The sequence below is a fragment of the Bubalus kerabau genome, chromosome 3, assembly GCF_029407905.1.
Source record: "Bubalus kerabau isolate K-KA32 ecotype Philippines breed swamp buffalo chromosome 3, PCC_UOA_SB_1v2, whole genome shotgun sequence".
NCBI classification, from domain to species: Eukaryota; Metazoa; Chordata; class Mammalia; order Artiodactyla; family Bovidae; genus Bubalus; species Bubalus kerabau.
Genome location: NC_073626.1, coordinates 121,574,914 through 121,588,176, shown reverse-complemented (window position 1 = coordinate 121,588,176; position 13,263 = coordinate 121,574,914). Strand labels below are relative to the sequence as shown.

The following is a 13,263-nucleotide window of genomic DNA, read 5'->3' as shown; positions in this document are numbered from 1 at the left end:
GTGGGCAAGAATACTGGAGTGGGTTGCCATTCCCTTCTTAAAGGGATCATCCCAAATCAGGGATTGAACCTGAGTCTCCTGCATTGGAGGCAGATTTTTACCATCTGAGCCACCAGGGAAGCCCTAGGCACCCATTAACCTCTCATAATTTCTCTCTTGGATTACTGTAATAGTTTCTAACTGGGCCTCCTTATTTTAGTGAAATTGTCTCCAGTTGCCCTTTACTTGGAACATGTTTACATTTTCAAAATGTAAATCTGATCATTCTATTGTTCTGCTTAAAAATATATTGAAAATAATACAAAACTATCTAGCATCCAATGACTTAAATTCACTGTGGCTGAATTTGAATACAAAGTTACTAAGCATGCAAAAATTAGGAAAACATCACCCTTGATGAGTACAGATTTTATTCAATAGAAAGAACCCAGAAATGCTACAGATGCATATAATGGATAGACAATGACATTAAAGCATATTTTAATTAAATTCCATGTGTTCAGTAAGTTAAAAAAAAAAACAAACTGAGGATAATAGGGAGAAGTATGAAAAAAAAACAATTTAAAAAGAAAGAAGTTAAAATTCTAAAACTAAAAAACTGAAAAATTTGAGGCACATAAAAATTATAAAATCTAAGATTTAAAAATACTGGATGGGATTAATAGCATACTAGATACTGCTGAAGAAAGGATTAATTAACTATATTTGACAATATAGTGATAGACAACATAAAAAATAAAACACCCAAAAAAGAAAAAGAGACAAAGAATTGACAAAACATGAAGTGAAAGAAGCATCAGTAAATTGCTGGAATTTTGATTGATATGTTAAATACATTGACTTATTGGGGATATTTTATATATAAAAATGGTGAACTCTTTAATCCATAAATAACTATATGTGTATATACATATATATTTGAGTCTTTAATTTCTTTTGGAAATGTTTACTTTCATTTTAGGAGACTGACACATATTTATTACATGTATTATAGGATAGTTCTTAACTATCCTATATAGTTCTTAACAATATTTTAAATGGTTATTTTGATCTATTTTTACATTTTGCATTGCCTTATAGTATATAAAATAGGTGATATTTGTATATTAAACTATAATCATGATAAATCCCTTCATTATATCTAAAATTATTATGAGTATATGTGGATTCCATATTTTTTATTTGATTTCTGTTTTGTTTACAAGTATATCTTCCAAAAATAAAGGTAAGTTTTTCACCTATATTTCTTTTTCTTGCCTTATTTCATTAAGTCTTCTAATACAATGTTACAATGAGGTAGTGATAGCAAACACTCTTTACTTTTACCCAGTCTTGGGAGAAATGCATTGTCTTCAACATCAAGTATTAATATGATATCAGTTTTAGTATTTTTGTAGATAACAATCATTAAGTTAAATCATTTATTTCTTCTTTTTCAGTTATTATTATTACATTATTATTGTTTTCATTATAATTTTTTTCTAAATCCTTTGAGCTGTTGACAGAATAATATAGTAAGTTGCATTGATTAATTATTAAATGTTACTACCCTTTTATAAATTATTAGATTTGTGTTGCTTGTATTTAGTTAAGAAATTTTGCATCAATATTCTGAGAAAATTTATTTTTTTGTCCTTGTTATATCTATGCTGACTTTGGAACCTGGTCAATGCTGGTTTTACATTTTCTGAGAGTTTATGTGAGCTTGGTATTATTAGTACATTAAATATTGCTCAGAATGTACCAGTGAAGATACTGGTACTGGAATTTTCTTTTTAGGAAGAATGGTAGTGGTGGTTTAGTTGCTCAATCATGTCCAACTCTTGCGACCCCATGGCCTGTAGCCTGCCAGTCTGCTTCTCTGTCCATGGGATTCTCCAGGTAAGAATATTGGAGTGGGTTGCCATTTCCTTCTCTATGAGAAGAGTACTTACTGTGAATTAAAAATTTTAATAGATAATGGGATATTTATATATTATACATATTCTTTGAATGGTTAGCAATTTTTATTTTAAGAAATTTACCCATTTTATCTAAGATGTCAAATTTACTACCATTAAAACTACTTATAACATTCCATTACTATCATCTACATCAAACGTCTGTAGAAGCTGTTATTAACATTGTCTATTTCATTAGTGAAAATGATAGTGCACTTTTCCTTTTATGGTTTTATCTAAAATTTTATCAATTTTACTTATTCTTCTAAGAAATCTTTTAGTTTTTATATGTTTTGTTTACTGTCAATCCATTTTCTATATCATTTATTTCCACTCTGACTTGTTAATTTCCTTCCTTCAACTTACTTTCTATTCTTTAGCTCTTCTTTTTCTAGTTTTTTAAGGCAGACTCTTAGATGATTGATTTTAAAGATTTCCCTTTTTTATAAAATAAGAATTTAGAGACATAAACCTGTTTCTAATCACAATGTTTTTGTTCTTGTTTAGTTGTGTCCAACTTTGTGACTTGCATGGACTCTTGCCTGTTAGGCTCCTCTGTCCATGGTATTTCCCAGGCAAGAAAACTGGAGTGGGTGGCCATTTCCTTATCCAGGGAATTTTAAGTATCCCTAAATTCAGATTAGTTGTGTTTTCATTTTCATTTGGCTCAAATATTTTCCAATTATTTTTCTAATAAGTAAATTCCTCTTTGATCTTTGTGTTATTTAAAGATGCAAGTCTGATGACAAAAGATTCTTGGTTTCTATTCTTCTTGATTCTTAATTTTGGCTTTACTTTTGAAGGATATTTTCAAAGTTTGTTTTTCTAGGTTGGTTTTGTTTTATTTTTGCTTTCCATTGGTATTCAAAAGATTTTTCTCCATTCTTTTTTTTCTGATAAGAAGTCGGCAGTCATTCTTGGCTTTCTTACTATGTATATAATGTGTGGATGTCTTTTTAATTTGTATCCTGCTTGAGGTTTGCTGAGCAATTTCATATTTTTCATCATATTTGGATTTGGATGTTATTTCATCAAATATATTTTTCCATTCTGAGTTTAAAATATTATAGATATGGATATTAGCCTAAGTTAACTAGGCTCTGTTCATTTTTTTCATCATTTTTCTCTGTCTTGAAGTTTCTATAGATAATGTTTCAAACTCACTAATATTTTCTTCTGCAGTGTTTAATTTGCTTGCAATATTTTTCTGTAAAGTTTTAATTTCATATATTTAAACTTAAAATATATTCTATTTTATCACTACATTCATTTTTTCTTAATATCATTCAATATTTTTATAATTGCCCATTTATTGTACTCATCAGGGGATTCCATAATTTTAATCATATCTGAATCTGTCTCAATTCACTGGCTATCTTTTTTCTAGCTAGTTATATTTATTAGCTTCTTTACATAACCAGTAATGTTTTATTGGATTCTAATCATTGTGATATTTATATTGTTGAGTTCTAAACATTGTTCTGTTCTTTTATAAATTGTTGATCTTTGTTATAGCAGATGTTTAAGCTATTTGGAGGTCAGCTTAATTATTTAAAAGCTTTTAAAAATATTTTATTTAGTGTGAGTTTGAATGACCCTTGTTCTATGACTTGTTAAGCTATACTACAAAAGGCATGACTCTTCTGGGATCTCTTCTAAACATTCCAGTGTTCTGATTAGTTGGAACTTTAATATACCCCAGCATTGTGTGAGTTCTGGCTTTCCCAAGCACAAAGTATCTTCCTATGCATACTCAGCGAGGTATTTTCAGCAACAGATGATCCCCCACAGCTCTGTGCAGATTCCTGGTGTTCTTTCTCTGCCTCCAGGGAATTCTGTTCCAGTGTTATCTACCCTCCCAACATTTCAAAAGCTTCAACCATTCAGAGTTTAATTTCTGTCTCCATTGTTTCTGAGGTACTCTTATACACTTATTTCATTCTTCCTCATTACACTGGATTTCAGAAAATAACTCTGGCCAGAAAGCCAGGGCAATTGCCACATTAATCTCATTGGTTTCCTTTCATTCAGGAATCAGGACCCTATCATGACTACTGTCCCACGTTTGAAAGGTGTTATTTCATGTATTTTACACAGCTTTTTTAAAAAAATTATTTTATTTTCTGTCTTTTGGCTAAGAGGCCATGTTTACTTCCATGTACTCTGTGGCCAAGTAAGAATATTTATTTTTGATTGTCAATGGCTTATCATTGATACTTTATTGTTAAATACAATTTCCTTAGAATGAAACATAAGGCTTTCATGATCTGGCTCCAGCCTGCCCTGTAGCCTATATCTTTTGTTTTTATCTTAAATGTTTTGTTCCAGCCACATTGAACAATTTTTATCTTGCAAATGTAAATATTTCATGTGTCATGATTGTGCATTCACATTCTTTCTTCCAGAAATGCTTTCCACTGATTTCCGCCCCCTTTTTTTTGAAAGGTGCACACTTCTACCAGAGAAATTATTATATTCTATTACAAGCATTACATTTTCTGATTCTTGCTTTGGACTGAGAATTCTGTGTGAATTTCAGACACATCAAACCACCTCTCCTGTAAATAAGTATCACTTTCTATAATACGAATTTGGGAAATTAGCTGATTCCAGAGATTTCTTCTATCGACTTAATATAAGAAATTTCTGATTATTAAATAATAGTATATTTTCAAGGAATCTATCCCAAACATTCAATTATAAATTTTAAAATGTGAACATTTCAACTTTATATACTTTCGTTAAGGATTCAGAATTTATAATGTTTAAGACCTGTCATAAAAATGCACTTAATAAACCTAATCATAGATAAAAGCACTCATTTTGGATTCAAAAGAAATCATCTGATATTTGTTAACTACATAAGCAGCAGTTTTTACAGACTGTTAAATTTTTCCTTTATACCTTTAACTAGAAGTCATCTTATTGGATAAGGATTTTTAAAGTGGAAAATATGTTTATTGTATTAAAATGATTAGTTGACTAAATGAGTTAGAGGTATTGATATGAGTGTAATATATGAATAATTTATCATGGTTCTTTTTATTACCAAAAATGAACAGGAAAAATTAAATTACATGAGATAAGAGGTAGCTGAAAATTTTACTTCTAAATCAAAGGATATTTATCTGCTCATGGGAAAAAATCAATCCATGGTCACAGAGAAATAAAATTCTATTTAAGGAAAAAATACAGAAGATAATAAAGTCATTTCCAAAAGCAAACAATTTTTTCATGATATTTTCAGAAAACATATTTCATACAAAGTTTTGTGAAACTTTATAAAGAGAAGACAGTATTAAGACACGATATAATTGTGGGATTGAGGAAGAAAAGAGGATAAAGTAAGAACAGAAAATTGGGAAGAAGGAAAAGAGGGAGAGATAAGAAAGTAGAAAGGAAGTAAAAGGAGGGATGAGAAGAAAGATATACAATGCAGACAAAAGAAGAAAGGAAAGAGACTAAAAGTAAATTAAAGTAAAAGAAATAAAGCATAAATGAATAATTAAGGGGAAAAATGAAAATATAAAAGAGGAAAAGAATCATAGAAATATAAAACAAAGGACTTTTGAAATACTAAGTAAAATGTTGCATATTTATACATTTTCCAAGTCACTGAACATGTTAATGAAGGGTTTCTTTTTCATTTTAAAGGTAATATATGTTCATTGTAGAAAATTAGGAAAGTACTCAAGAAAAGAGAACAAAAAAATCACCTGAAAGGCTGCCACATAAATGCAAGACTTTTTACTGTTTGCAAATGTTGCCTTCCAGAATTTTTATATGCATTTTTAAGTACTTTTTTTTAAAGTGGCATAAGTATTTGAATTGCACAATCATTTAGAAATATAACTTAAACAGTTTTGAATAATTGACTTTTAAAAACATATTTTTATTTTTAATCCTAGTGGGGAACTAATGGCAACTTTATTAGAACAATTTGATGAAATGTTAATAAAGGACCATTTACAAATATAGGAAAATGGCACAGGGACCATAAGGGATAGTATCACAACCCAGGGCTCATGACAGTGGTTTGGTGTGTAGGTCAGAGAGAGCAGTTACTTGGAGATGGTTGCATGAAAGACCCACAGTGACTTTCACCCAAGAGTCACAGCAGCCTGGGTGACTCCACAGGGATAATGCTGGAGAAATACAGACTCCAAAATCACTTTTCTGCCTCTCTTCAGTCACCTATAGGATTTGCGTTAGCTGAATCCAATTGGCAGTAAATAGCTGCAGAACTTAAGTCATCAAAACAAAATCTTTCTTGGGTAGAGACCATGGGAGAGAAAAAACAGTTAAGAGTGGCTCTGAAAAGACTAATGAAAGATATTCAGAGCACAAATTAATACCCCATTAAAGTTTATTTACAAATCCAACCTTTCATTATTTGTGTTTTTTTTCACTATTATCAGTAGTACATCTATAATTTTCTCTATTTAGAATTATCTTCTCAGTATAAACCAATAAAAAAGAAAAATATAGGGTAAATAGATACAAAAGATTTAATGCTTATGGCTATTTTTTTCCAAAAGATTTACTGTAATTTATATTTCTACCAGCAAGTTATAAGAGCCTCATTAGCAATGTAAATTTTTTGATATTATTAATTTGTTAGGAAAAAATATTTGGTAGTGTTTTACTTTGCATTTTTGGATAACTGGTGAGTTTAAAGGTTTTTCACATTTGTTTTTTATTTTCATTTTTTCAATATACTTTTGATGCTTTATTGTACTTCTCATGGTCCCCAAATGAGTTATGACTAATTCATTCATTTAGCAGGTGCTTCCCTCGTGACTCAGATGGTAAAGAATTTGCCTGCAATACAGGAGACCTAGGTTCCATCCCTGGGTTGGGAAGATCCCTTGGAGAAGGGAATGGCTACCTGCTTCAGTATTCTTGCCTGGAGAATGGACAGAGGAGCCTGGTGAGTTACAGTTCATGGGGTTGAAAAGAGTCAAACTTAACTGAGCCTCTAACTTTTCACTTAGTTTAATAAAGATTAACCAGAAGATCCATTAACCCAAAAACTTAATTACAATCAAATTTAAATTTTATATAAATAAATAGTTGTCTTTCGAAAATAAAATTAAGCACCTGATCACTGTTTACAGTTCATTTATTTTCTTGATCTTGAGACTAACAGAATTATAAATGAGAAAATATGAAAGATTTGCCTGAGACAAAAGTGTGTCACAATTTGTAACAGAAGTTATTAGACAACAACATCCACTTTTAACAATAGAATATAATTAATTAAATTCAGGTTGGAAATTTTTAAAAAGTTATCATTTTGGCAGAATATGCAATGTAACACAAATAGTTGTTTATCAAGTAATTCCTATGTTGCAAATATAGCTCATCCTCACAGAAAATTCATTTGCTAGTTTTTTTACAAGGAAATAGATTCTATGAGATTATACCCACAAAAGATATGTGACAGACTCACTTTATACACTAATTTTTATATCTGTGAAATTCAATCTTCTTTCCATTTAATCAAATATACTGCCCTTATTATCATTATTGTTGCTCTCAGTGTTAATATTCAACAGATTTAATACGCTTACCATAATCTTTTTAGGATTTACACTGATAAGTAGAAACCAGAAGATGTGCTAAATGATTTCCAAAATCACACAAAACTCCATTCACTATTTAGAAGTTTTGTCTTTTTCTATGAGGCTGGATGTCTCCATATGGTGGTATTTGAAAAGTGTAAATACTCTACCTCTGGCCTCTAAAAATTGTATTTGTCCTTCAGCATTACATTTTTATATTATCTTTCCTTTAAGTCAAAGCATTTAAGTAAGACTCATACTTAAGAACTGATGCTAAAGCTGAAACTCCAATACTTTGGCCACCTCATGTGAACGAAGAGTTGACTCATTGGAAAAGACTCTGATGCTGGGAAGGATTGGGGGCAGGAGGAGAAGGGGACGACAGAGGATGAGATGGGTGGATGGCATCACTGACTCGATGGACATGAGTTTGAGTGAACTCCAGGAGTTGGTGATGGACAGGGAAGCCCAGCGTGCTGCGATTCATGGGGTCGCAGAGTTGGACACAACTGAGCGACTGAACTGAACTAAACTGATGTCATGAGAGAGACAAAAACAATATAATAAGCTTTACAGTGATGATCATAAACCCTATTCTGGAGTCAGCATGTCTTATTTGATTCTCATCTGTGCTATCTATTATATTAGAGTGACTCTCTCCAAGTTTTTTAACCTTTTTGGGACTCAATTTCCTCATCTGTAAAAGCGGGTGATGCAATTAACAATATCAGGGGTGTTCTGAGGAGTAAATGTCTTAATAAATATAAGCCTCAATTACAATAGATTATGGGATTCCCTATAATCAAGAGCTCAGTTGGTAAAGAATCCACCTGCAACACAGGAGACCCAGGTTCAATTCCTGCGTTAGGAAGATCCACTGGAGAAGGGGTAGGCTACCCATTCCAGTATTCTTGGGCTTCCCTTGTGGCTCAGCTGGTAAAGAATTCGCCTGCAACGTGGGAGACGTGAGTTCGATCCCTGGGTTGGGAAGATCCCCCGGAGAAGAGAAAGGCTATCCACTCCAGTATTCTGGCCTGGAGAATTCCAGGCTATATACTGTATAGTCCATGGGGTTGCAAAGAATCAGACATGACTGAGAGACTAAGTTTCACAATAGATTATAATAGTCTATGATAAATCATTACAGCATGAGGGTATTGATTAAATAAAAATTTTAAATGAAAGAAGGAAAAGAAGGATAGATGAAAATAAGGAAAAAAAGAATCAGGAAGTAATTTGGCTATTCAGTTTTCAGATCAGCTCAATCGTGTTTGTGCTTATACTCTTTACTGTTAAAGTTCTTAAATACATTGACCACATCTTACTAGCAATGAACACCCAGTTTCTGCCATATATCCTAATAAAGTCTTCACTCAATAGATAATGGACAATTTAATAAATATATAAAAATATAAATGAATATGTAAAACTAGTCATGGATAACTAAAATAAACAGGATATAAAATATATGAAACAATATATTTTTCATATTTTTTTTCTAAAATAAGTGTGTTGATCTGGAGAAATAATCTGCATGAGGTTCAAGAAAGAATAAACCAGAGCCCTAATGGGTCAATAGACTGAAACGTACCTAAATGAACTTTATCAATCACTCCTCAGTCAATTTAGATACAGGAGATACCCCATTTCGGGCATACATTAATAAGATCCAACTCCAATTATAAGGCAGCCTGACCTATTTGCTTTATTATTTCTCTTACACACACAATGTCATATTGATGGTACGTATGCCTCTTTCCCCAATCTGAGGGCTCCTTTGAAGAAGGTTCTATAGAGTACAAAACTCAGAATGAATAAGATCATATCAAAGACTGATGCCAACCATGACTCTTCTGCATTGTTGTGTTCATGTACTTACTTGCTGGGTTGTCTGTGCTATGTAGGCTGACCACTGGAACCCCTGGACCTGGATTTTAGAAATATATGTAGAAACATTTTAAAGACATCTAAATAATAACTATTGGAAGGCTAGATGACAGAATTCTTTTTTTCCACATGTAAGCATTTCATAGTTAAAACATAATGAAATAGAAATCAGATTATTAGATTTCACTCCTTTCTATGCATATTTTATTCAGAAAAGTAAAAACATACGGGGAAAGAAACTATTTACAAGATTATTGCTAAGATCCTCCCTTCTCTAAAATGCCATATAGGTCAGTATTTCTATGGTTTTAGCCAATCTAATGCACCCTACTGTCTTCTTCTCTAGTCTTTAATAGAATAGTCACTGATCTGTCAGTTGATTCCCAAACCTGTGACCTTTTACCCTCTCATCCAAGATTAAATTCTATTTACCACTCAGCCAAGAAATAAAGAATGCATGCATATTAGAAATATTCCATCCACAAGACAAATTAAATTTCAAAGCTAATCTTATATTAAATTAAAAATATATTAACTGGAATATTATTTCAAATACACTGGACAATTCAGGTGTAGCTATAAGATGTTATCTTGAAACTTCACTTCTCTAATGAACTCTATTTGGAGGCTAATGGTTTTTCTCTGGTGTCATCAAACAAGTACATCTCTTTTTTGATTGTTAAAGGTGTCAAGAGAAAAAAATAATGAAAAAGAGCAAGTATTGGTCTATTCCTCATGGTATCTTAAAACAGGACTGCACAAGATACCAGCTAAAGCTGTAACAATCTATCACATTATAAGAGGATATCTCCCATTTCATCAGAGTATCCTATTAAAGGTACAATGATTCCTACTAGTATAACCTAGACATACTATACCACTAGGTAAGACCTAGCATACTATTATCATATAGAAGAAATAACTGGGGTGAACACACTTTCTCAAAATTTAAGGAGGCTAGACTCAAAGAATTAAATTTTTGTAGATCCTAAATTTCTTAACAACAAAGCCATTATTTCAACAAGGAAAGTATTGCTTTTCCTAAAGTCTAGGTAAATTAGTTTATTATTCTAGGATGACTTTGCTAATGTAAATGTTTATCACTTTTTAAAAATATTCATATAAAATAGCATGTATTGATCATGTACCTGTATATATACTGACTTACTCCCAATTTTTGTCTTTTAAATAAAGTAATAGATAAAATTTATATCACGAAAAACCCTTATTTATTACTTTTTAACAAAAACTTGTGTAAACAAGGAATATAAAATCATAGATCAAGGGTAATCATTACTACTGATAGTAATAGCTACTGATCAAACAAAATTGATAAAATAAATTTTAACAGAAATCAACTATTACCTTTACAGAGTAATAAGAAATGTTGATTCATGGGACTAAAACTGGCATCAAAATATGTGCATTGTTCTTTCATAAAATTACATGAAATGCATTGACGATTCAATAAGCCTTCAGTAGAAGCACTGGGGAAAGAAGAAGAAAGTGAGAAATACTACTATTCCATGTACTTAAGTGTGTGGTATCATTATTTTAATATTAACATAAAGAAGTTACAGTATTACTTACATTGAAGTTCCTCATAAATTATCACTTATCATAAAAATGCAAAGTCAATTTCCATTACTAATGTTATGACATACACATTTGTCTTCTCGGTAAAAAAATTAAAATTACGAACACCTATACATATGTAGCATGTATATGGTTATATATGCTTTAAAGAAACTGACTTTCCTAGGACTAAATATAACTTATTCTTAGTTATATTTTTATAGATATTTCTTTGTAAAGTCTAAAAAGAAACTTCCCACACAGACAAGCATAAATAGTCACTAGCAATAATATTAGTTGAGAGAACTAATAAATTATGAATAATCATAAATTATCTGTGCTGCTAGACAAAAACACTGCTAATGATACATTTTTTAAAACTTGGCTGGACAAAATATTCTCAGTTTCATTTTGGAATAAAACACAAGAGTATACTATACTTCACGAAGTCACAACTTCACACTTGAAACATTTTGGGTTCATTATAAACCCAAATTTTCCTTTACACCCAAAGTGATCAATATAATAGGCACTTAAACACATTAGCTAGTTTCATCCTTATGATAAATCATAGCTTTTTTTTTTCTCTTAAACTGTGGTAAAACAACATTCACCATTTTAGCCAGTTTTCAAGTATATGGTTTATTTCAGTCACAATATTGCAGAACTATTGCCACCGAGAGACTATGAATGTGTGGCAGTCACACACAGAATTTAACTTTTCTCTCTCTACTCTGTCATATAATTTTTCAGATCCAAGTTCCCTAAAAATTTATATTTGTATTTTCTCATTATTTAGACTATGAAATTACTAAAAATAAAGAAAAGCATACTTTGAGACAAAATTATGACACTGAATATGGTAGCAATTCTGATTCTGTTAATGTCATAGATTAAATCAACCAATTAATATTTTTATGGACCTGGACAAGACAATGATTGAGTTTTTTGGGTTAAACACTAACATTATCTTATAGTCAAGTCAACTGGCACTTGATGAGCCATTTAAAGAAAAATTTATTGGTTGTAAATTTTCATTATAACCCAGTCTTCTACAGTAGTGTAGGTCATAGATATACTGTTGTACTGCTTTGCCTCAGTCACTAGAGACGTGTGTGTTCTCATTTGCTTCAGTCATGCACAGCTTTTTGTGACCCCGTGGCCTGTAGCCCTTCAGGCTGTCTGTCCATGGGGATTCTCCAGGCAAGAACACTGGAGTCGGTTGCCATGCCCTCCTCCGGGGGATCTTCCCGATGCAGGGATCAAATCCGTGTCTCTTGCATGTCCTACATTGGCAGGCAGGTTCCATACCACTAGTGCCACCTTGGAAACCCATAAGTGTGTTACTCGTTCAGTCGTGTTCGACTCTTTGTGACCCCATGGATTGTAGCCTGCTAGGCTTCTCTGTCCATGAAATTCTCCAGGTAGGAATACTGGAGGAGGTTGCCATTTCCTTCAAAGGGGATCTTCTTGACCCAGGAATCCATCCCAAATCTCCTGCATTGAAGGCAGATTCTTTACTGTCTGAGAAGCCCATAGGACAAGCACACAAATCTAAGAACTCATTGTTACTCAAATCACATTTTTAGGCTAATAAAAGGAGAAGAGGATGAGGCAGCTCCATTAGCTGAACTTAGCCAAATGTAATTTTCTGACACTCATTTTTCTTTAAGAGTTTTACAAAATGGGGGAAATAAAATATCAGTCAAGTATTTCTATCTCTCTAAAGGATTGTTCTTGACTGCCAATATTAACCACAATATAAGTTTTAAGAAAGAATAGTTTTAGGTAACCAAAACTAGAAAGTGACCAATACTTTAATTAAGATGTCTAAGCTAAAATTAGAATCAGTCTCTTTAAATAAATAGCTGTTCTTCCTTTGGAAGTCATTAGAATTGAGAATATGTGTTCCAGACTCTAAGAGAAAAAAACAAAGAATGTGAAAATGACATATTGTGATATGTGATTAAAACAAGGAGAGGCTAACTTCAGATGGCAGTGATTTATGCATAAATAAGAGTGTGTGAGTGAATTAGAGTGAGTAAGGGTACTTGAAACATGCATTTTTGCTCTCAAAGGAAAGTCTAGGCTACTTGGTAAGAATCACTGGTGACATTGCTTCAAACATGATGAATTTCCACTGAGAATATGCCACGGCAGTTTTGACACTTTAAAAATGGATCTGTGAAACAGAAATTAGAAAGGATATATGAAGTCTAGAATTAATAAGTTGCTTGCCAGAAAAAAATGAGTCATTCTTGGGAAGCCCTGGTGAAAGCTTTCTGAGTGAGGAGGCA

The 13,263-nt window shown here is 31.9% G+C and overlaps 1 protein-coding gene across 1 annotated transcript in view; it reads right to left on the bottom strand.

Annotated features, from left to right (window-relative positions):
- DPP10 (dipeptidyl peptidase like 10) overlaps positions 1-13,263 on the bottom strand; it is an 802,980-nt gene that overhangs the window by 40,362 nt on the left and 749,355 nt on the right. The window contains exons 16-17 of the mRNA XM_055572870.1: positions 10,757-10,878; positions 9,384-9,431 (exon numbers count right to left, since the gene is read on the bottom strand). Coding sequence (XP_055428845.1) covers positions 9,384-9,431; positions 10,757-10,878 — 170 coding nt within the window. The remainder of the gene's footprint in view (positions 1-9,383; positions 9,432-10,756; positions 10,879-13,263) is intronic.